Source organism: Haliotis rubra, unplaced genomic scaffold (genome assembly GCF_003918875.1).
Source record: "Haliotis rubra isolate DU_JTF1 unplaced genomic scaffold, ASM391887v1 Scf330, whole genome shotgun sequence".
NCBI classification, from domain to species: domain Eukaryota; kingdom Metazoa; phylum Mollusca; class Gastropoda; order Lepetellida; family Haliotidae; genus Haliotis; species Haliotis rubra.
The window spans coordinates 1,002,667-1,028,945 of NW_025767003.1; the positions used below are offsets into that span (position 1 = coordinate 1,002,667).

At 42.3% G+C, this 26,279-nt stretch overlaps 1 protein-coding gene across 1 annotated transcript; it reads left to right on the forward strand.

The window, feature by feature from the left end:
* The first annotated feature begins 6,908 nt into the window (after positions 1–6,908).
* LOC124284202 (sodium/glucose cotransporter 4-like) lies at positions 6,909–25,347 on the forward strand. Its single transcript, XM_046720267.1, has 13 exons — positions 6,909–7,106; positions 8,068–8,199; positions 10,229–10,300; positions 10,775–10,879; positions 13,511–13,570; positions 14,510–14,614; positions 16,694–16,799; positions 17,421–17,501; positions 18,644–18,858; positions 20,128–20,263; positions 22,206–22,313; positions 22,966–23,116; positions 25,338–25,347. Exons 2-13 carry the CDS (start codon positions 8,092–8,094, stop codon positions 25,345–25,347), a joined length of 1,257 nt encoding a protein of 418 aa, XP_046576223.1. The 5' UTR covers positions 6,909–7,106; positions 8,068–8,091.
* The last annotated feature ends 932 nt before the right edge of the window (positions 25,348–26,279 follow it).

Genomic DNA, 26,279 nt, shown 5'->3' on the forward strand with positions numbered 1-26,279 from the left:
CATCCAAGAACCACCTCACGACAACCTTGACAATCATCCAAACCAAAACTGAAATGGCAGCATAGATGTTTCCTCTCCAGCGGCAAGACCATCATCTGCTAGCCAATGGAAACTAACATCATATCAGAGTATGCTCACTGATGTCATCGCTTTGTAACCTTGTTGTATATGCATCGGGGGCTTTTGGTACTGTAAAACACCTTGGTGTGAGTTCCACTTGACAAGGCTTTCTTTTACATGTTAAACCTTACACTTACCTTAACTGCTAATTGAAAGTCAGTATTTTGTAACAGAAAATGACCAGGGAACAAGATCTGTATCATAACAACGTATGGTATGGATTTACAGAAGTACGTGAGTGGAGAGTGAGTTTGGTTTTACTCCGCTTTTAGCAATATTCCAACAATATTACGGCAGGGGACACTAGAAATGGACTTCACACATTGTACCCATGTGGGGAATCGAACCCGGGTCTTCGGCGTGACGAGCGAACGCCTTAACCACTAGGCTACCCCACCGCCCCTTACACAGGTACGTAATATCGCCCGAAGGTCAAACATACGAAAACACACGAAGTCTAATAGCAACGAAAATAGCATGCTGAATTTTCCAGATATTATATAACCATGACTGCCCACAGCACCAAAAGACGTGAAAATGAGTTTCCAGAGTAAACATTGAAGCTGACACTGTGCCTGCTGAGCCACACAACCTGACCACCCTAACTGTCAAACTAAAAGGACTGAACACATCTCCCCAGCCTTGAAAACTTTACACTGGCTTCCAATTCGCTTCAGAATCGAGTACAAAATCCTGCTCCTTGTTTTCAAGCGTTTAAACGGTCTAGCTCCAAAATACCTCTCGGATCCCCTGACACCATATTACCCAACTAGATCACTCTGGGACCAGTCTCTCCGTGGTGTAGTGGTTAGAGCGTCCGCCCCAAGAGCGGAAGGTGGCGGGTTCGATCCCCGACTGCGTCATACCAAAAGACGTTAAAATATGGTACTTGTTGGTCCCTGCCTGGCGCTCGGCATTAATGGGTAGAACAAGGACAGGTCGGTTCGGAGTCAGTATAATGTGTCTGAGTGGGGTATTCATGCTTCACTGCGGCATGGTATCTCAGTGGGCTAGCACTATAAAACTAGCTTAAGTCTGGGCTAGTACAAGCAGCCGCACATACACACGCATGCACGTCGTCATATGAGCGAAATATTCTCAAGCACGCCGTTAAACCCAATTTCAATTTCACCTCACCTCACCTCACCTCTCCTTGAAATACCACAAACTAGAACTAAGTTATATGGGGACAGGTCTTTCTCTAGAGCAGGACCCTTCCTCTGGAACAATTTACCAGCCAACCTTCGTTTTGAAATAGAACTTTTAAGTTTTAAAAATGGATACAGACGCACCTATTCGCCTCTGCACATGGATAAATTGGACTCAGAAAGCGCTTTTGAGCAATTTCATTGATAAAAAGCGCTTTATAAATATTTGTATGTATGTACCCAGTGAGCTGGTTACTTTGATGGGGAGCAAGTCAATGACGAAGTAACCACGGATGTCTTTTGATGTTTTGTGTTTTGCTGGTAACATTGTTGTAACCAAGTCACCGAGGCTTGCTTGCAAAGGGTCCTGATGACACATAGGATGATGTGTATTATCAACTGCACAGTCACCCACATAGCTGCACCAGTCTTTACACAGGCGTTAAAGAGAAGATGTTATTATATTTCTCGGGCTTGTATTTCAGTCTGACGAGGGACTGACAAAACACTGTTTTGTTATAAATGTTTACCAAAGCATGTCACTTTTTATCTTTTCTCAGCTGAATGCTAACAAGATACTATCAACCTTTTGATCTTGTTTGCTGTTGAAGACACTGTTTGCGGTGTAATAGAAAATTGTTTGTAGTATCGCTCATAAGCACATTCGCTAGTGGTATAACTCCCATACTGTGGTATAACTCCCTTTATCATCAAAACTGTGTTCCACAGGAGATATCGCTTGTGTGAGATCAGACGATATCTCCTAGAGAGATCGTTTTGACAGTAGATTTTGTACAATGCCCTGACAATGCTATGACGTCATGAACTTGATGACGTCACAATACTATAACATCGCTGCACTGCAAATCTAATAGCAGTCCAGTGTTCAGAGATGTACATGTGTCGTTGAAAATTAATGAAGAGTGATATTTTGATGATAATAGAATCACACCCTCGTCTTTCTGATATCAAATATATCAACACTCGTTGATAAAAGTTAAAATATTCTCGGCAAGCCTCGGGTATTTGTTACTTTATCAACTCGTGGTGATATATTTGATATCAAAAGACACTCGGGTGAGATTCTCAATCTATAGTAACCCACAAAGCCATGATCCTGGGTTCGAATCTTGTTTCCCGCCGATTATGTTTCTAGGTTGTCACCTCCAAAGCCAGCTGGGGTGGTATGGTAGCCTAGTGGTTAAAGTGTCCGGTCGACGCGCCGAAGACCCGGTTCGATTCACCACATGGGTACACATGTGTGAAACCATTTCTGGTGTCCCCCGCCATGATATTGCCGGAATATTGCTAAAAGCGGCGTAAAGCCCAACTCACTCTCCAATAATCCGTGTACCATACCATTGATATACAGCGTGAGAAGCATGTATTGAATAAGTACTTCCTATACGCAATACAGGTACAAGGGAACACTCGAGGGGATGTTAAAGACTGTCGACGATGTCGTTCAGAGGAAAACATCAGCAACTGCCACGTCGGCAACTAGATCCCCGCTGACCTCAAGAGACGTTAACAAGTCACCCTATGTTCAAATGCTATAACTGTAAAGTTCGTTGCGGAACGCGACGGTGCTAGAGTGACATTGACATGTAATAGATTGATGAAACTTTGTATCTGTTAGTTTCTATACAGTAACGTGGGTACTGCTGTTTAGATGCAACGTTAGGAACAGGTCTCTAATAGGGCGCCAGTATTTAAAAGTAGGGCGCAAATACAAAAGATAAAGTCGCCAATATACGAAACTAGATCGCCACTAAGATACTGGCGTCTGATTTAATCCGCACAGGAGGGATATGTTGTATAATATAGGGCAGTTTGGGTTTACATTTGTCTAAACCCTTGTCCCATATTTAAATGTAACGATGTCAAGGTCGATGTCAAGGCCGATTTCACGATGGTGCTTGAGTACTAACACACAACTGTTCTTTCCGATGTGTCTGCATTAAAAACTTTATAAATAGACGGGGGTGTGATGATAGTAGGGCTGGGTATTGCCCTGATTCTCATATTGCGATATATTGTAATAATTTAAGAGATATCGCAATATATTCTCATGCCAATAATATCACCCCCCTCCCCACTCCAACCCCACACACACTCATTGAACCCCTCTCCAATTAAAAAAATTGAAGGGGTGACAACCATTATTGGCGAAGTATATATTGTGATATATTGAATGTAGGGTTTCTGCCCAAGTGCGTACATCATAAATTCATAATAGCTCTCTGTGTGTAACATTATCTTCTTAGTTGCTGTTACACCATACTTTCAGGCTCCCAGTCCTCATTGTGCATGGCTGTATGCCAATGGTTTACAGATAAATAAAATGATATAGAACCTTAATGTGGAATGTTTAATTGAGGTATTGCAACAAAGGTTTGAGAACATGATGATACAGTATAGTAATAGTATAACATAAGTTTCATGGTCAGAGCTTCAACAGAATGCATTTCAGTGCAGCTTGCAGTTATTATTACTGTATGTCAGTGATTAATTCAAATTCAACTCCAATATAAACATATAAACATGTGTTAACATAAACTATTGCAACATGAAACTAAAACAAGATTTAGGTGAACTATTTGAGCTTAATGGTCACATGCAATGATCACTTATTCATGACATATAATATGCATTGCTGATTACGAAAAAACAAAAATTATAAGCGTACAATCGCATATCAAAAGTGCAATATTTTGTACTTGGGTTTACTTCCCTCGAAACGAAGCACCCGGGATACCGAACCCAGTCAGAGCGGGTGGGCGTGCGCTTAAATGTAACGAAGTCTTTCATTGGCTGGTTCATTTGGCGATACACTCTTTGTGTGTGTATAGAGATGTTGGGTTTTGTAAATACATGCTCACTTTTTGTGTGTAACATTTTGCAATCAACAGACACCATAACATGTCATGTGTACAAGTATCACACCTGCCTGTCTGTGTAATTACATTATGTGACAGAGACAGAACTCGGGTTGCACGAGCCATAAAGCAATGCGTTTTGTTTATGGCGTATAGCCTGATAGGTGTTGAGTTCAAACTGCATGTGGTCAATGATCGAAGTTGTGTATTGCATATTGTCATTAGCAGACAAGCAGGCAGACACATTTTCACTGCGCATGCGCCATGAGCGCAGTGCACCGCAGCGCAGCACAGCTGTTGAAACCACTTTTCACCCCAGTCTCAACTTTATAAGTTGAATTTGCATTTTTGATCATTTGTTACTGTAAGTCCATACCTCAAGGTATCAGTATCTGCAAAGTTGTGTTTTACGTTGCTTGTGACCTTTTAACATCTCATGTGACCTCCAATAACTGACCCACATGGGCACAATGTGTTAAGCCCATTTCTGGTGTCCCCCGCCGTGATATTGCTGGAATATTGCTAAAAGCGGCGTAAAACCAAACTTAGTCAGTCAGTCCAATAACTGAGGGGGGCGGTGGGGTAGCCTAGTGGTTAAAACGTTCGCTCGTCACGCCGAAAACCCGGGTTCGATTCCCCACATGGGCACAATGTGTTAAGTCCATTTCTGGTGTCCCCCGCCGTGATATTGCTGGAATATTGCTAAAAGCGGCGTAAAACTAAGCTCACTCACTCACTCACTCACTCCAATACCTGAGATCCTTGACTAGGATGTCATTATACAGTTAGTAAGACTTAAACCTTTAGAAAGACTTAGGCTTTTATGATAAATTGATAACATATGTTTTATTATGAAACAAAAAAAATATAAAAAAATAATGGGAATCGTGAATCGGTCACTCAGAGCCAGAGCCTCTACTGATAAGTCCAAATAAAGAATCGGTCCTTTTGAGGTCACTGAGGTACCGTTCCTAATTTTTGGCTAGGGAGGGTGATGATGATTTTAAGGGGGTGGGGGTGGTGGGGGATTCAGATTGTACATGCCTCTCCATAAAAATCACCCCCCCCCCCCAGCAATAAATTATGAGCGGTCCCCTAATTCCTCTAAAATGTCACATATGAAACCCACAAAACGTAACGCATTTGGTAGAATATTTGGCTCTTTCGGAGCCACTTATAAAGATACTCCCACTTGTAAAATGTTACATGAAACTAACAGAAATAAAAGTATATTTGGCACTTTTAGAGCACATTTTTTTTGCTTTGGAAATCAAGAGCAGATAATGCAAAGGGAGCTAACTCTGGATGACCCAATGTATTGCAGACTCTGAACCATATCGCGATAATCGTATCGCGAGATACTGTACCGGTATATACCGGTAATATTGCACAGCCCTATATGATAGCAAGTGTTAATTTTACGAAGGAAGATTCTGTTTTCCTGAAGTTATCAATACGAAGTTGCTCACTCATGATACTAAATATTGTAAATGTTACATGCCTTGAACGCACCCGAAGAGCTTTTAAATAACTGAACACTACATAACAAACAATTATAATATGATTTATATAGATGAATATTTTTTGTTGTTTATATATCAGCAATATTCCAGCTGTATGGAGGCGATTCTGGACCAGACCGTGGAGTGATCAACATCATGAGCATCGATCTACCCAATTGGGATTCGATGACATGTGTTAACAAAGTCAGTGAGCCTGACCACCCGATCCCGTTATTCACTTCTCACGACAGGCATGGATGGTTGAAGATCAATTCTAACCCGGATCTTCATGGGTTTGATGAATAACTAATATATAAATACAATTAAACACTAAACTTCTAATTTGACAAGTGGAATATGGCAGTGCTCGATGCTGCTGATGAACCTATCAAGATTATACGTAAGTTTAAATTATCATTGCCAGTCTACGTGTAAAATTAGCCTAAACATTACGACAATTGGCAACTTATGGAATAGCTATGATAAGGAATCATTTCTCAGGGTCTTAGGTAGACCGGAGTGGGGTGGGGGATGGGGGCATTGTTTTACAGACTAGTTTTTGTACATCAAAGTATTGATGTGGACAGTGCCTCCTCCCTCCTTTTAGAGAACTTCGGCCCTGGTAGCGTGCGTTTTGGCGTGCGTTTTGGTTATACACTACAGTCCCCCCGAGTAATGATTTGAAAGTGTAAGGACTTGATTGTTGACTATGGGGCAGCTTTGAGCTCCTGCAAGACAACGAACTAGCACCTAGCACGCATATTTTCCATCAGGTAATGTGATTAACTGCATCTTGGGCAACTGGGTCAGTCTCCCTGTAAATATGAAACTCTAGGTGGCCTTGGCATTATCTTATTTTCCTTGTCTTCCATATATCGGCTAAGCTGACAACGGGGCACTGTACATATTTACATACACAAGTATACCAGTGTCGCCGTCACATGCATACGTCGGCTTGTCACATACCGTATTCTACGTATTAAATATCCAACTGAAGTATGAGCACACACACACAAACACGCATGCTCATGGACTTGTGTGCACGTCATGTGAGTGAAATACTCTTGAATTCCTTGTCACCAATACACCACACCTCCTTTGAAAAATAGTATACGCTCTGGAGTGTGTATTGTTTTTAAGCCGCTTTTAGCATTATTCTAGCAATATTACCGACGCTGTTCCCAAAGCAATCCTACCGACCCTCTGTGAGACCTAGACGCTTACTTCCAGGAATACGGTATATGCCTATCCACGCTCCTTTATCTGAGAGCTATGACAACCTTGTCTATGTCCCGATCCTTGGCCAGGTCAGGAATGTGAAGTCTGTGTATTCTGTATATTCCGTGGAGCAAATATATGTGAAGATGATAGAATGTCAGAATATATAATCTTGAATATGGAGTAGACTTATTTCCAGGCAGGGAGATTTGTGTTTTCTTGTCGTGGCTGCCACAACTGTGAGTATGAAACGCAACAGTTTATCCATCAACGTTATTGCAATGTTTCGTTGTTACGGCGGTGATTTGGTGCATGTATGTTTATAATGAGACGGCTTGAGCAGGCTGATTTAATAAGCAATGATGAAGATTTGCAGAGCCAACATTCTGCTGATATACACAGTTTAAGCTGGAGATTTACGTCAATACGCAAGATAATTCACCATTACCAGTTCATTTGGAGTAGCGTGAGTAAGCATACGCATGGCCAATTTGGAAAGCCCAGTAAGACCATGCGTTACTATGCAAACTAGCATTTTCGTCCTGAGTGCACCTATTTCTGTACACATCTATACTTATAGGGCACCTACAACGAAGCGTGTTTCGTAACTACTATATACTAACATAACGCTTTGTAGAACGGAAACCTGATCGAATACAGGCACCTGGTCGAATACAGGCACCTGGTCGAATACAGGCACCTCAGCTAATACGGCTATATTTGTGAATTTATGCAATATGCTACACACGTAGTGCATGGTATGAACAGATGCATACATGAAGTCAACAAAAAAAAAATAAATAAAAAAGAAGCTTGTTTCAAGGTGGATTGTTTTATAAAAATCATTATCAAAACTTCAAAAGAAAGTTCCCGATGGTTTTAAAAATATATTGAAACTATCAACTATAAGCAATACTACTTATTGTTTGTGCGTATATCTGTGTATAGATTAGGCGAGTGGCTGGATGCCAAGGATCGAATCTGGGTACGGCGTATCACTGGTTGATAACATGAGCCCATCGTTGTTCCAGGATGCACAGCTGGTCTGGATCACGATACTAGAAATCGTCTCCTGGAACCTTTTCACCCCCGGAGTCCCCAATGTGCTCATTGAGTTAAAATTCTAATACAACATTGTAGATATATATATCTTTCTGATCGGATCAGTGTTTTTCATGATACATTCTCGGTTAACTTCAGGATTATAAGAAAACTTAATTCACCATGGCGGAGCCCCTGTGTCAAAGCATCAGCTCGACGACCTCGTTACACTGGGGAGACATCCTCACTATAGTGCTGTACTTTGCAGTGGTTCTTGCCGTTGGAATATGGGTGAGGTTTACACAGCAAGTTTTGAGTTTATACTGTATCATTTACATTAAACTGCAACACGACATGTCTAAGAACAACTCTGACCTCCGAGTTTTCCTCAGTGAATATAATTAATCACATTTCACGGACGTTGATGACAGGTGACCTGCCTTACTTGAGTCATACAGATGTATTTCAACGAGATACATGTACACATTGTGCTGCTCGGGTCTCCGAGCACCTGTTAACTCATTGCGAGTATATATGTACGAGGATACAGATTAGGTAATTCACTTTGATAGGACTGCACGGTATTACCAGTTTACCGTTATATCGCAATACCCTTTTGAAACGATACGTATTGCAATAGTTTTCTGACATCTGGTATACATGTATATGAACATATATGAAGTTTTTGTGATTATTTTCATGATTTAAATTAAAATCTACACATTCTTTCATTCACAGAAAATGTTTTTCTTCCTTATTCAATGACAAAACAGCATACTGTAGTGCTGTAAATTGTATAAAAGAAAATAGAATCAATGACTATGCAACCTAATTTTGAGATTGCTGTTACCAGAACCATAACATATATGTTTAGGGACTTATGATGTAGAAAATAGGATTGACATGTACAATTAGTGTCACTTCCTGTCGAACACCCAATTCCCAATATATCGTAATACGTATTGCAATACTTGTACCTGAATCGAAATATATTGCAATACAATATATTTGCCAAAACACAGCCCTATTCTGTAACCAGTTGGAATCTGTGTTGAAATATTAATGTTTTGTGTCATGCTTCCCCACACCTTTAAAATTCAATACTAAATCATAAAAAAAATTACAAAAGGACTGAAAATACATCCTGGTACACAAGCAATATAGTATTGTGGATAGTATATGTCAACCTACACACGGGTACTGGTTTGACCTGAAGTGATATTGACCGTACCTTTTCAGGTTTCACGGATGTCATTGGTGACGTATTAATTTATGGAATCAAAACATGACAATCAGAGCAGTATATATTTTTAACGCAATAACCCTGAAATAACTATTTTTTGTGGATGGAACCAGGAGCTGATAACGGAATCTGGTTTTTATCGAACCTGCGACATGTCCTCTTATGTAATTATACTACTCAAGAAGGACATCTAATATTGAATTTAAGATTATAGTTTCATCAGAAAGTTTTGCTATTATGGACGCTTTGAGGTGTATATGTTGCAACGTCCTTGAGGGTGCTCACTGACAACTCGGCAGTGACAGCAAAGATATATAAAGCTTGAAACTCGCCAACGTGTCCTCTACATTTGTATATGAGGTAGCCTAGTGGTTAAAGCGTTGGCTCGTCACTCCGAATACCCGGTTCGATTCCCGACATGGGTGCAACGTGTGAAGCCCATTTTTGGTGTCCCCTGCCGTGATAATCCTGGAATATTGCCAAAAGCAGCGTTAAGCCATACTCACTCACTCACTCTACATGTGTATGAGATTGAGAAAAAGAGTTGTTTCCAATTCTGACTGTTGATCATGATTATAGTGCCAATCGTGATGCTCTTTATAAGTTGATAAATTCTTTAAAATGATGAAAGTAACCTTGTATCAATTTAATTCAAATTCACAATGCATTCCAAGAAATAGCATATTATTATAAGAATATTATTCAAAGGATGTCTAACCTAAGGGGTTTCAACGGTATACTTTACCCGTGAAGATCCAGATGGGTCCTCATCAACTTTTACGTGCCCGTGAGAGGCAACTAACGGGTTAGGGTGGTCAGTGAGCGAGTATTGCTTAACTCCGCGCCAGTAATTATTCAACAATTCGCAGCGAGTTGTTGGTCAAGCTTGCTGACCGATTTATGCATGACATCGTGTCACAGGCGCGCTTAGGAAGATGCTTACATTATCAGACATTGGGTTGTCCGGACCTGACTCGATTATTTACAGACCACCGCCTTATAGCAGGATTATTACTGAGTATGGCGCTACACAGCAAACAAACAAACAAACAAACAATGATACTATGTACATTTCAGGCAACAGTGAGAGCCAGCAAGACCAGCGCCACTGGGTATTTCCTGGCGGGAAAGAGCATGACATTTCTCCCGGTAAGACAGACAGCATATGTCGAAAATAAAAGAAAGTTTGTTCTTACAGAAACAAACAAATTTGTTGTTATTCTCATGTTTGACACACAGCTATGATCTTATTCATTTATTTTTAGTTCGTGAAGTTCTGCGTATACCCAAACAGCACCATTAGTTTCGATATATCGTGTGCACAACATATACCCAATATTTTCTCAATTCTGTTCTCTCAACCAAACACGTTATTTCGAGTATTATATATACGCATGAACACCGCTGTTTCGAATTCGTCACTCTCGAGAAAAGATTCCAAATCACATGTTGTCTTGTACTGAATATGTGTTAGTTTCACTATAGAACTGCCCTCGGGGCAATCATTCCAATAAAACCGAGAATTCGACATATCAGAGTTCGATACAATGGTAAGTCCTCTGAAGTCATCCTCTGAATCCTCCTATTCAGTTTTGACTCGACTCTGATGATCCCATATTTCAGATTGGAGCGTCCATATTTGCCAGCAATATCGGAGCACCTATTTTCGTGGGTTTGTCTGGGACTGCAGCTGCTTCTGGAGTGGGCGGAATGATCTTTGAGTGGCATGTAATACTCTACATATACCTACAGTGTTATTATTTCAGATTATTTCCGTTTGTTTCTCACTGCACTGCACTCGCTGTTTAATCATGTGTTGTCGTAGCCTGACGATGTAAGTCGTTGTTCAAGCTATCAACCACTAGTTGTGCGCTACCCATATAGTGACAGGTGTAATATGTCTGAAATATCAAAACCCGAGAAGATCTGGGTTAGAATTGATCTTCAGTAACCCATGCTTGTCGTAAGAGGCGACTAATGGGATCGGGTGGTCAGACTCGCTGACTTGGTTGACACAAGTCATCGGTTCCCAGTTGCGCAGATCGATGCTCATGCTGTTGATCACAGGATTGTCTAGTCCAGACTCGATTATTTACAGACCGCCGCCATAGAGCTACAATATTGCTGATATATACTGAGTCAAAAAAGAAACTTCACAAAATGAAATTTGAAAAATAATGAATAATTATTCTCTGATGATACATCTATGTATCCGAAATGGGATCCCTATCTTTCGACTCTAGAAAAATGTTAGCAAAACCCACTCAAACCCATCCATTCGTCGTGCAAATGACGTTAGTGCCAAATCAGGTTTTGCACGTGCAGTCGATCACGTGATCTTCGCATCGAAGTTTTCTTCATATGCACGTGTTTGCATTGGCCTCAAGAATTGAAAAAACACTTTTAAACCACAGTTCTAACGGTACTTGAAATATCACGATTGTCAAATGTGCAACGTGAACGTGCCGTTGGCATGTTGCAAGCGGGAAGATCAGTTATTGACGTCGCAAGAGCAATGGGATGCAGCCGTCGTACTGTGTATGACTTGCGAGGTCGTCTACAACAAACTGGCACCACTTCTGATCGCCCAAAGGTCGGGTCGTCCACGTGTGACGTCACGAGCAGAAGACCAAATCAAATCGTCCTACGTCACCTACGTGACAGATTTCTGCCGGCTACACGAACCAGGGCTGAGATGTTTAGAGGTCGACTGTCCTCACAGACCATTCGAAATCGGTTTCGGGCTGCCAATCTCCATTCTCGACGTCCATATCGTTGGCCAATATTGACGCCGTTTCATCAACGTCAACGTCTGCTTTGGCCCAACGTCACCTCCGATGGACCCAGAGAGACTGGTATCGAGTCGTCTTTAGCGATGAATCCAGGTTTACCCTCAGATTCGCGGACGGCAGGCATAGAGTCTGGAGACGACGTCGTGAACGGTATGCCCAATGTTGTGTACAGGAAGTCGACAGATTCGGGGACGGAAGTTGCATGGTGTGGGGTGCTTTCTGTGGGAACAACCGTTCCCGACTTCTGGTCATCCGTGGAAACCTCACAGCTGCTGCGTACCGCGACCAGGTGCTCACCCCTGAACGCGTTCCTTTCATGGCGGCTCATGGCCCAGGTCTACAGTTCCAGCATGATAATGCTCGGCCGCATACCGCGCTGTTGACACGAAATTTCCTTCAAAACGCTGGAATCAACGTCATGGACTGGCCATCGCGGTCCCCTAACCTTAATCCAATAGAGCACGTTTGGGATGCACTTGGGAGAAGGCTTCGTGGTCTTAGGAACCAACCTCAGAATTTGCAGGAACTTGCCGCTGCCTTGCAAGAGCAATGGCGGAGAATCCCCAACCAGGTGTTCACAAGCATCAGGCAGTCGATGAGGAGACGGTGTTTGGCAGTGGTGAATGCGCGGGGCGGCCATACACGATATTGAACTGAGAAATTTCGCATTTTTATTCTTGTGACTTGACATTCTGTATACCCATGTTTTGGAACGGCGGTGTAGCCTAATGGAACTGATTATGGCACTGTCAGTGTATCGAGTACATCACACAGATCTCAGCAATGAAATAATAACAATTTAACCATCTTACCATCTCTTGTTCTTTTATAGTGCCCTGAAGAAAGAATGTGAAGTTTCTTTTTTGACTCAGTATATAAACAACTAAACTTATTCATCAATTTAAATCATATTATAATTGTTTGTTATGTAGGGCTCCATTATTTAAAAGCTCTTCGGGTGCGTTCAAGGCATGTAACATTTACAATATTTAGTATCATGAGTGAGCAACAAACACACAAACGGAAATATCAACATCAGTTCAGTTTGAAACAGTTCATACACACCGTAAAAAGTATATATTTTCAGTATTTCTGTGTTGTACTTTATTTTACCCGCACGAAAAACTCCCGATTCATGCAGACGAAAGACATTCATACTCTTGCGTTTCTTTTTGTGAAAAGTATACTACTCCACTTCTGTTGGAGACATATAATACTACCCACCTTATGGGTCGGTTGGGTAGCCTATAGTGGTTAAAGCGTGTTCTCGTCACGCCGAAGACCCGGGTTCGATTCCCCACATTGGTACAATGTGTGAATCCAATTTTTGGTGTCCCCCACCGTGATATTGCTGGAATTTTGATAAAAGCGGCGTAAAACCATACTCACTCACTCACCTTATGATGCAGATATCGATCTATTGAACTTTCTGTGCTAACTGTACCAATATAGTAAGAAATCAATTTGAAACATCACGTTAATGATATACAAAAGTGTCATGGAAACATTCCCAAATATCAAACACTATAATAGGTACCTCGCAATATTTTTGACCATTTCTCTGCAGGCTATTCCCTTCATCCTGATGCTGTCGTGGGTGTTTGTGCCGGTGTTCACATCCTCGGGGGTAGGTTCTTAGTGCTGCAAGCAAGACATTTTCGATTAAATTCACCCAAACCATGATACCATTCCCAATGGAAGTATCCGTATTAACCAGTCTTTGTTAATGAATAATCTTCTTTCCTACCCTTGGTGGAACCAGCTTCAAATAATCTGTTCACCCGATTAAGATCCTCACACATGCGTGCATGAAGTTCACTTTATAAATGCCGTAATCTTGGAGATACACCTCTCCTCACCTCACCTCACCTCACCTCACCTCACCTCACCTCTGTAATTGTTCTGAAGGTAGGGTTTCTAGACAAATGGGGTTGGTGATAGTGAGCATTCACTTCTTCAAACAGATTGTTCAGTTTAAACCAGTCGAGGTTGTTACGAGCCTCATTTGCATTTTACAACTTACCGTTAACACTTATGAAAGAAAGGTACATGTATATTATACAAGTTTTATACCGTTTTAAATTATCTTCTGTTCTTACCGATTCGGCCAACTACAAGAAAAACACGTAAAAACGATACTATTCCCAATGAAAGAGTCCGTATTTATCTATTTATGTTAATGAAGAGTCTCCTTTCGCAACCCTTGGTAGAACCAAATGTTCGAATAACTTGTTCACCCGAATATGATCCTCACATGTGCGTTGACCTCACCTCACCTCACCTCACCTCACCTCACTTCTGAAATAGATAGGAAAGCAGGGTTTCTCCACAAACGATGTTGTGGATAATGAGGCTCCACATCGTCAAACAGATGGGTCAGTCTGAACTAGCTTCTATGCCAAGTACATGTATACCAATTTAATAAGAAATCAGAGGAAATCCCTTATGAAAGAACTGTATATTATGCAAGTTTTATACTGTATCAAATTATCTTAGTACGTATTCCATACGCCAGTTAACAGCCAATGCTGATGTGACCGGTCTGATATTTTACCTATATTTGTAGGTGTTTACTATGCCCGAATACCTGAAGAAGCGCTACGGCAGAACGAGACTCAGAGTGTACCTGTCTGTGCTGTCTGTGGTGCTGTACATCATCACCAAGATATCGGTATGGTTCATTGATACACACAATACACTATAGTACAATCTACCCGTGAAGGTCCGAGTTAGAATATTGATCTTCAGCAACCCGTGTCGTAAGAGGCGACTAACGGGATCGGCTGTCGGGCTTGCTGACATTGACACATGTTATTGTAATCCCAATTGCGTAGTTCGATGTTCATGCTGTTGACCACTGGCTTGTCTGTTCCAGACTCGATTATTTACAGACTGCCGCCATATAGCTGGAATATTGCTGAGTGCGGCGTAAAAATAAACTCACTCACTCACCATAGTACATACAGGGGCACCGTGGATACCCAGTATTACTATTAGTTCGGCTGCGCCTCAGGGAATACGGAATGTACAAGGGTCTTACAGTCCCGTACACCCTTTCAAAACACCGTGTGACGAATTTTAGCTCACTCTCCTACCTAGATTTCCATGCGGCCAGCCAGCATAGTACCTCTGCCACAGGCCAGAAAGATGTGACGATTCGTCACATCTTGCACCGTCCATTCGATATAATGTACAGATTTCCTAACTCTTTTATATTTGACTAATCTACACATCTAATTAAACATCTTTGATAGAATGGTTTAGTTTCACTGAGAAAATATCCTAAAACGTGTAACACTATTTCGATTTGCATAGCGATCCTTTGTTTACATAGGTTGTACGGCTCCACGTGCTGTCATCGAAGCCGACGGAGAGCAAAGGATGCAGCCAGTTTGATATATAAATATGTACTGTCATAACCCTTACTGTCGCAGTTGTGGAAGAATATATATGTAACAATGTAAAACATTGTGAAGAGAGCGCCGAATAGTTTGCGTAAGTCCAGTCTCTTCTCGTTGTGAATATGCGCGTTTGTTTACAAACAAGAGAAAAGACCAGTCACGTAAAATGCAAATTAGCCCGTGGCAGTGATGTTATGCTAAGTTATCATTGCGCCGGAGTGTGGCAAAACGTTTCGCCATGATTTTTCCTGAACTGTCATAAAGGGAGATAACTCGGGATGGCTTAGTTTATGATAAAAATTATCGAATTTGAGGTTTTGTTAAACGACAAGTGAAATACAGAAACATTTTATTTTTTGGATACATTTATTGACAAACAAATAAGAAATTATGACAACAATTTTATTACTCTGTTTATACTCATAATTGTATACGCCAACTCTAAAATTTCGAAGCGATCAGCCGTTTGGCGACCACATTCCATCTAAGGTCAAGGTCATTCATACACCCCGTGTAGTGTGTCACATGGCAGATTTGACGGGGTGTACGGTTCGTACACCCTAGTAAATCCACCTACATGGTTTGGTATGTTTTGGCTATCGACCAATCAGAATTCGACAAATTTATTTAAGGGTAATAAATTCTCGTGTCTCCAAGGAAATTTCAAGGCAGAATAGGTCATCACATGGGCATGTCCGAATAGACATTCCGCCGTTAAGCGATTCCTCAGTATCCCATGGTTTTATCTCTATAGAGGTTTCGCGGGAGGGGAAATGTCCCCACTGGAACAGTATCTCCTTGGAGACTGGGAGAATAGGTCATCTGTCTCCTATTTGTAGAACCTTGAACAATTCATTTGGATATGGACATTAGATTCTACCATTATTTTAGCCAACACTGTATATCCATTGCTTGTGAAGGTGAAGATGTATACCTAAACTGTATGTTTGTAGGTAGAGATGTATGCCTGCACTGTATGTTTGCAGGTGGAGATGTATGCCTACACTGTATGATTGTAGGTGGAGATGTATGCCTACACTGCATGATTGAAGGTAGAGATCTATGCCTACACTGTATATTTGTAGGTAGATATGTATGCCTACACTTTATATTTGTAGGTAGAGATGTATGCCTACACTGTAGGTTTGTAGGTAGAGATGTATGCCTGCACTGTATGTTTGTAGGTGGAGATGTATGACTACACTGCATGTTTGAAGGTAGAGATCTATGTCTACACTGTATGTTTGTAGGTAGAAATGTATGCCTACTCTGTATGTTTGCAGTTGGAGATGTATGACTACACTGCATGTTTGAAGGTAGAGATCTATGCCTATACTGTATGTTTGTAGGTAGAGATGTATGCTGGTGCAGTGTTTGTTCAGCTCCTACTAGGCTGGAGTATGTACGCCTCCGGGGTTCTCCTATTGGTCTTCTCAGCAGTTTTCACCATGACAGGTAAACTGTGAATAACGGACCTGGCGGTAAAAAACAATGATAACACATAACGAGTCTGTTCTAACGTAACCCTATGGCTACATAGTAAAGGCGTTCACCGTATATGTTTCTGATTAGGGTTCTTTTATACTAATGGCGTCCAGAAAATTATTTGTTCAGATTTGCCGTTGTCGCTGAATTCTCTGACATTTGATCTGACATCTCTGATTGGGTTGCATTCGAATTAGCGGGCTCAAATACTCAAACATAGCCTCACCTCTGAAAATGCTGTTTATGTCTTATTCAACAGGACACATGTGTTGATATTCAGATCAAGAGATATTTATTTCACTGTCTTTTAAAAACTTCAATGTGTCCTTGGTACTGATTGGTACTGACATCTGGTTGTTTATGGAGTTGCGCCCCTTAATTGTACCAGGATCCACCGATCCGTGATGATGATGTTTTGACTAACAGCACGATGTATTTGCATTCACTTCATCACATATAGCTTCCTTACCATAATGTGCTTAAACTGATTAATCAAATCATAGCAATGTTGATTTAATTGACAATGAACCTCACTCACTCACGCATTCCTTGTTATATGTCACTGAGATTCTTTGTGACTGTGTGGGTCAGGTGGACTGACAGCTGTGATGTTCACGGACACGCTGCAGACCGTGGTGTTGACAGGAGGTGCCCTCGTCCTGTTGGTTAGAGGTAGGTCACTTTTCTGGGTGTTGTCATGAGATTGATGACGTCGTCTTGTGTTGTGGTGCCAAGGTAGTTGACGTCGTCGGTGATTTTTTTCAGGTGGATGGCATCGTTGCTTATATACGGAACCGTAGTAGGGCCACGGTGAAATATTTTTTAGTTTCAGTATCTCCTACGTAGGAGATAGTAAGTCCTACGTAGGAGATAGTAAGTCCTAAGTTTGAGATACTAAGTCCTACGTAGGAGATATTAAGTCCTGCGTAGGAGATAGTATGTCCTATGTAGGAGATATTAAGTCCTACGTAGGAGATAGTATGTCCTACGTAGGAGATATTAAGTCCTACGTAGGAGATAGTATGTCCTATGTAGGAGATATTAAGTCCTACGCAGGAGATATTAAGCCCTACGTAGGAGATAGTATGTCCTATGTAGGAGATATTAAATCCTACGTAGGAGATATTAAGTCCTACGTAGGACATAGTGAGACCTTTTTTTCACCGTGGCCCTGCTATGCTTCCGTCCTTATAGGTAGGTTGAAGAAATGTGAAAATATCAACTGAATCAATGAGCCACACGCTCTCAGCAGAAATAGGTATCATTACATAATGATTCTTGTGAAATAGTTTATCCATCCATTAGTAGCAAGAAGGAAATATCTTCCCAGTATTTTTATGTATATGTGTCGAAGTGTCCCCGAATCAAACGCTGTCACTCTTTGTTACCCCACATCTAACCAACACTTAGAACAAGCTCGGAACAAAAATCACATTTAGTTTCTTTCTGATTGTGAAGTCCATAACCCACATTAGAGGTGGTGGGGTAGCCTAGTGGTTAAAGCGTTCGCTCGTCATTTCCGGTGTCCCCCGCCGTGATATTGCCGGGATATTGCTAAAAGCGGCGTAAACCAAAACTCGCTACAATAACCCACATACAAATATAAACACTTAGATCACAGGAATTGCTATGGCTGATTGTCAGAAGTACAATATTCGTTTTGACCGCTCTTTCAAGAGTCATCCACAACAGAAACTTTGCACGACTTTCAGTGAATCGTTTACCTTTTCGTTTAAAATCCGACACAACCTGTTCCAACTTCTTATGAGTATCGAGTTTCCCATCTATCTCCCCAACTTACTCTGCTGTTGAAGGTATCTCGGAGATAGGGAGGCTACGACAAACTGGAGACAAAGTTCATGCAAGCACTCCTAACACTACCATCTATGGCAACACAACCTGCGGCATCCCCCGGGCCGACTCCTTCAGCCTGCTCCGGGATCCTGACCCCCTCAAGTCCGACTACCCCTGGCCAGGAACCATGATCTTCAATATCCCCAGCGACATCTGGTTCTGGTGCTCGGATCAGGTACAAATAAAAGCGAGAGAACCCTTTCCACATCCACAACAAATATCTGCCAAGAGGGGCGGTGGGGGTAGCCTAGTGGTTAAAGCGTTCGCCCGTCACGCCGAAGATCCGGGTTCGATTCCCCACTTTGGTACAATGTGTGAAGCCCATTTCTGGTGACACCCGCCGTGATATTACTGGAATATTTCTAAAAGCGTCGTAAAACCATTCTCACTCACTCACCGGCCAAGAGCATAGTCGACTGTTCGAATTCGACTATGTCATGGTCATATTTTTATGAATTCGAATCAAGAAGTGACGATACCAGGGGTTCGAGAAAACCTGAGCGTACACTTCCCCGCCGTTGGTATCCGTCATAAGCACGAGGAAAGGCTACTCCAGATACGGATTTGCATCGAACATCATTTTTGTAACTGATAAAACATTTTGAAAGTTTGACTGAGAACTTGGATGTTGTAACTTTGATCGAACAACTTCTGAGCATATTCAACTTCATTGACTTGACTCAATACAACAGAACCTCCACTGCACAGTGGAGTCCAGGTGGGAACTGATGTTGTTTGTCCCTTAAGTCGCGTGGCAGGAATACGGAACGACGTAATTTACATTGTAATTCATTCTCTTCAATCATCTTAATTTCTTTTTAAATTTGCGTGCGATGTGGTAGAAAAGTAGTGCCGAAGGTCAAAGTTCGATTATTCACAATATTGTTTACCCCTGTGTGGCATTATTTGAATATTGCTATAAGCGGCATAAAACCCATACTCAAACACACGCATTTCTAAAAGGTAATTCATTCTCATATAGAATCGTTTTTGTTAATTAAATCACGACGACGTTGTAAAAGAACCCCGAGTGATTAATGTTAGAGAAACTGTTCGTTTCGAAGAAAAGGGTATATTTTCCGTACAAAAACGAAGAGCCTCTTCTGAATGTGAATGTATCAAACAATATATTTTCGAATGATACTTTTTTAAATAAATCGAATTTGTTCTCTGGATAATACTACATATTTCCATTTCAGATCCATGTATACGGGTATATGGACAATGCTATTTATGACCATTGTAGATCCTGGTACCCGGTCTCTGAACAATGCTATATATCACCATTGTAGATCCCTGTACACGGGTCTCTGGATAATGCTATATATTACCATTGTAGATCCCTGTACCCGGGTCTCTGAACAATGCTATATATCACCATTGTAGATCCCTGTACACGGGTCTCTGGATAATACCGTATGTTATATTGCACGCTTCATTGTAGATCATGGTACAACGATCTCTTGCTGCTAAGAATCTGTCCCATGCTAAGGGCGGGTCTATATTGGCGGGGTACCTGAAGATCCTCCCGTTCTGGTTATTCATGGTGCCAGGGATGGTAGCCAGGATTCTCTACCCAGGTACTGAAGGAACGGTTCCTGATAAGCTGGTTACTGTATCCTGAGCGTTAGTGGAAACCATAACAGAGAATATTTCCTTAGTGCACTACCTTGTTGGTACGCCGTAAAACGTGCCAGTAAAAGGGTGAGTTGAGGTGAGATGAGGTAAGACTTTTTTTTAAAGATTATCGCACTTATACAGCGACATGTGTGTCGTACTAATGTCGGTATATTGTATTGTCTGTCCACTGCGATGCCACAGTTTGATACTTCAGTCAGACACAGTATACAGTCCTTGGACTGCCCTCTTCATGTCCAGCGACATGTGTTTCGTACTAATGTCGGTATATTGTATTGTCTGTCCACTGCGATGCCACAGTTTGATACTTCAGTCAGACACAGTATACAGTCCTTGGTCTGGCCTCTTCATGTCCAGCGACATGTGTGTCGTACTAATGTCGGTATATTGTATTGTCTGTCCACTGCGATGCCACAGTTTGATACTTCAGTCAGACACAGTATACAGTCCTTGGTCTGGCCTCTTCATGTCCAGCGACATGTGTGTCGTACTAATGTCGGTATATTGTATTGTCTGTCCACTGCGATGCCACAGTTTGATACTTCAGTCAGACACAGTATACAGTCCTTGGACTGGCCTCTTCATGTCCAGCGACATGTGTGTCGTACTAATGTCGGTATATTGTATTGTCTGTCCACTGCGATGCCACAGTTTGATACTTCAGTCAGACACAGTATACAGTCCTTGGACTGGCCTCTTCATGTCCAGCGACATGTGTGTCGTACTAATGTCGGTATATTGTATTGTCTGTCCACTGCGATGCCACAGTTTGATACTTCAGTCAGACACAGTATACAGTCCTTGGACTGGCCTCTCTTCATGTCCAGCGACATGTGTGTCGTACTAATGTCGGTATATTGTATTGTCTGTCCACTGCGATGCCACAGTTTGATACTTCAGTCAGACACAGTATACAGTCCTTGGACTGGCCTCTTCATGTCCAGCGACATGTGTGTCGTACTAATGTCGGTATATTGTATTGTCTGTCCACTGCGATGCCACAGTTTGATACTTCAGTCAGACACAGTATACAGTCCTTGGACTGGCCTCTTCATGTCCAGCGACATGTGTCGTACTAATGTCGGTATATTGTATTGTCTGTCCACTGCGATGCCACAGTTTGATACTTCAGTCAGACACAGTATACAGTCCTTGGACTGGCCTCTTCATGTCCAGCGACATGTGTGTCGTACTAATGTCGGTATATTGTATTGTCTGTCCACTGCGATGCCACAGTTTGATACTTCAGTCAGACACAGTATACAGTCCTTGGACTGGCCTCTTCATGTCCAGCGACATGTGTGTCGTACTAATGTCGGTATATTGTATTGTCTGTCCACTGCGATGCCACAGTTTGATACTTCAGTCAGAGACAGTATACAGTCCTTGGACTGCCCTCTTCATGTCCAGCGACATGTGTCGTACTAATGTCGGTATATTGTATTGTCTGTCCACTGCGATGCCACAGTTTGATACTTCAGTCAGACACAGTATACAGTCCTTGGACTGGCCTCTTCATGTCCAGCGACATGTGTGTCGTACTAATGTCGGTATATTGTATTGTCTGTCCACTGCGATGCCACAGTTTGATACTTCAGTCAGACACAGTATACAGTCCTTGGACTGGCCTCTTCATGTCCAGCGACATGTGTGTCGTACTAATGTCGGTATATTGTATTGTCTGTCCACTGCGATGCCACAGTTTGATACTTCAGTCAGACACAGTATACAGTCCTTGGACTGGCCTCTTCATGTCCAGCGCCAGGGAGGGTAACAATTTTACTAATTTGCATCATTCCATAAAAGGTGGCATTTTAAATCCCATCAATTCCACAAAGTAACGTTGCTCACTACATGAAAGTCAATAACCGGTGTCTGTTTCAGATGAAGTCGCATGCGCAGATCCGGAGGTATGCAAGTGTGTCTGTGAAAATCCAAGCGGATGCTCAAACATTGCCTACCCATTACTCGTCCTCAGAATCCTCGGCCCAGGTAAACCCCGAACCGCCATCATCAACAATCTCGAAGTAGTGATTGTTATGCTCGATTATTTAAGATATGGGGTCAGGGACATAAGAAATCCCTATGGTCAGAGCAGGACTGTTCCAGGAGTTTCCTGTTGTTTGATACTCCAATCACTGACCATTAATTTTGTTAGGAGCTGTTCTTGGAGATTTGTTTTCTGTGACAGCCTTTTAACACACAATTGTTTATCTGAAAGGAGAGGAACTAGCACATTCTCACTTATTTGGGGGCATCCTTGATATCCCGTGAACGATAATGTCATTATTGTCAAAACTGTTGTTAGGCCTAGTTAATGTTCTCAAAAAATGTCCTGAACAGAATGTAGGTCTGGGATCTGATGTCAGCTGCCCTGTTTTTATGTATTTCAAACATTCTGGTATGTGGGTATGTAATTCCCCACATGTGTATAATGTGTGAAGGTCACATACGAAGAAGACCCACCGCCGGGATATTTCTTTCGAATCACTATTTCTTGAATATGGCGAATTAACGCGAGATGTTAAGATGGGGAAACCTTTACTATGTCCACACAAATTCACTGATAAAAGCATAGCTGTGTACTATATTATGAATAGGTGTTGTTGAATGACCGTAAGTCCAATTCCCTCACTCACTTCAGGCCTGAGAGGTCTGATGCTGGCCGCCCTGTTTGCAGCAGTGATGAGTACGCTGACATCAGTCTTCAACTCCGCCAGCAGCATCTTCACCATGGATCTGTGGAGGAGGTACAGGAAACACGCCAAGGACTTCGAGCTGCTCATTGTTGGGAGGTGCGTAGTCACAAAAGTGATCAATTTCAGCGTAGCCTTCGTGGCTGTGTGTTTGGTGTGTTGTTGGGTGTTCAGTGTGTAGGCGTGTGTGGCTGTGTGTGTGACTGACTGACTGAGTTTGGTTTTACGTCGCTCTTAGTAATATTCCAGCAATATCAAGGCGGAGCACACCAGAAATGGGCTTAACACATTGTGCCAATGTGGGGGAATCGAACCCGGGTCTTCGGCGTGACGAGCGGACGCTTTAACCACTGGCTACCCCATCGCCCCTCTGTGTGTTTGATGTGTAGGTGTGTGAGGCTGTGTGTTGGGTGTGTAGATGTATACGGCTGTGTGTTTGATGTGTAGGTTTCGTGGCTGTGTGTTGGGTGTGTGGCTGTGTGTTGGGTGTGTAGATGTATACGGCTGTGTGTTTGATGTGTAGGTCTTTGTGGCTGTGTGTTGGGTGTGTGTGTGTTGGGTGTGTAGATGTATACGGCTGTGTGTTTGATGTGTAGGTCTTCGTGGCTGTGTGTTGGGTGTGTGGCTGTGTGTTGGGTGTGTAGATGTATACGGCTGTGTGTTTGATGTGTAGGTCTTCGTGGCTGTGTGTTGGGTGTGTGGCTGTGTGTTGGGTGTGTAGATGTATACGGCTGTGTGTTTGATGTGTAGGCCTTCGTGGCTGTGTGTTGGGTGTGTAGGCGTGTGTTGGGTGTGTAGATGTATACGGCTGTGTGTTTGATGTGTAGGCCTTCGTGGCTGTGTGTTGGGTGTGTAGGCGTGTGTTGGGTGTGTAGATATATACGGCTGTGTGTTTGATGTGTAGGCCTTCGTGGCTGTGTGTTGGGTGTGTGGTTGTGTGTTGGGTGTGTAGATGTATCGGCTGTGTGTTTGATGTGTAGGCCTTCGTGGCTGTGTTTTGGGTGTGTAGGCGTGTGTTGGGTGTGTAGATGTATCGGCTGTGTGTTTGATGTGTAGGCCTTCGTGGCTGTGTTTTGGGTGTGTGGTTGTGTGTTGGGTGTGTCGATGTATCGGCTGTGTGTTTGATGTGTAGGTCTTCGTGGCTGTGTGTTGGGTGTGTAGGCGTGTGTTGGGTGTGTAGATGTATACGGCTGTGTGTTTGATGTGTAGGTCTTCGTGGCTGTGTGTTGGGTGTGTGGCTGTGTGTTGGGTGTGTAGATGTATACGGCTGTGTGTTTGATGTGTTGGTCTTTGTGGCTGTGTGTTGGGTGTGAGGCTGTGTGTTTGGTGTGTAGATGTATACGGCTGTGTGTTTGATGTGTTGGTCTTTGTGGCTGTGTGTTGGGTGTGAGGCTGTGTGTTGGGTGTGTAGATGTATACGGCTGTGTGTTTGATGTGTAGGTCTTCGTGGCTGTGTGTTGGGTGTGTGGTTGTGTGACCTCCATCCATGATACTTCACAAGTGGAAGTTGTGGTGGCTGAGTGGGTTAGACGGCTGAGGTTGTGTGCTGGCCATTAGGTGCCTGACTCTGAGGGTGTGGTTTCGGACGGGACTCAACCCAACAAAAGTACCAGATTTTGTACTTTACTCAAAAAGTGTAATTCCAAATATCACACATGTTAGCATATAGTTCATATGATAATAAATTAGGATACCCAGTGTGTACATTTCAGCACGTGATATATAACGGAGTTATTTGAATAAATAACTAATTTTTCAGCTCGGCATATGACAGACGATATGTGGGTGAATAATTCTGTATGTAAGTGTACAGCCCGGTGTTTGAAGGCCTCATCTGGGTGACCAATATCGATGTTAATGTTCAACAGGACATATGAAAGGCGACAGAATGTCATATGCATATCGCCAGCAGTTAATACTAATGTTAATCTTTTGTCACAGGAGACGTCATAATTATCCACAGTATGCATACTTCGTGTATATTTATACAAAATATACTCCGCACCTACAAGCTTGATTACGACCTGGCGCGACAGGTGATTGCGATCCAATTGCGACCCGATTCGCAGCAGAACTTTCGGGAGCGGTTGCCGATCTGATCACGATTAAGCTGGCGTTAGTTTGAGGGCAGCTCATTTTTGAGAACAAGTGATGTCATCATTGATTAATAATTCATATGAATATCAATTTCCCTTCAAGGTCTTCTTAATCTGGTTCGGCGTCTTTTAGCTTGATAACGGTGTAAGAATCTACATCTACATGGAAACGTCGCTCTATGCAATGAACAAGAAGTTGTCATCCATAAAGTTGTGTGTTTCAGTTTGGGCTAGTTTCTGACTCTGACGTTTTATATATATACTGAAATCCAATAGAAACGCATCACCCTATTATCATTAGTTATGGAATATGTAAAGAGAATTGTGAACATAAACTGAGCGTGAAGTATTCTGACTGTGGCAGATAACGGTGGTGCACACAGAGAAGCACGCGTGCATCTCCCTGTGATCGCGGAGCGGTGGGTACATACAGAAATCCAATAGCTCGTCACGCCGATCACCCTTTTATCATTAGTTATGGAATAATGTAAAGAGACTGTTTCTGAACATAAACTGCCGTGATATTGCTGGACTGTGGCAGATAACGGTGGTGCACACAGAGAAGCACGCGCATATCTGTGTGATCGCGTGACCCAACCTTTGCTGCTACCACCTTTTCAGCTGTAAATCGCGTGAAATGAAAAATTAATGAAGAAAACGAAAACAACATATTGACAGATTATTCAACTCTGTACCAAGTCACGGCTAACTTTTGAACAGCGCTTAATTGTCGACTTTACATAATGTCACTGTATTGAGAGAGAAGGACCTGTTTGGTTTCTTGAGACTGGTTTGTTTACAGGTCAAGTGGCCAGAAGGTTTTATAGTCACAATTCAAATATCGTCAGGTTATCACAGAGCCTACGATAAAATGGCACAAGATGATTACATTTCCATTTCTTCACTCGTGTAAGGAAGACGAGGTGGGGTTCAGGAAGTGTGACCCTACACCCCCCGCCCAACCCACACCCACCCACCCTGAAAATAACGCACGCATTGACGCAATGTTTTGCAATGGCGGAGCAGCCGCACACATACACACACCACACACCACAGACGTTCCTGACACACACTGTAAATGTTTTGAAAATGAAAAAGACCACACCCCGAGTGTAATGTTTTGCAATGGCGGCATTAAACGAAGGACTGGGGTTTTCAGTGTTTCC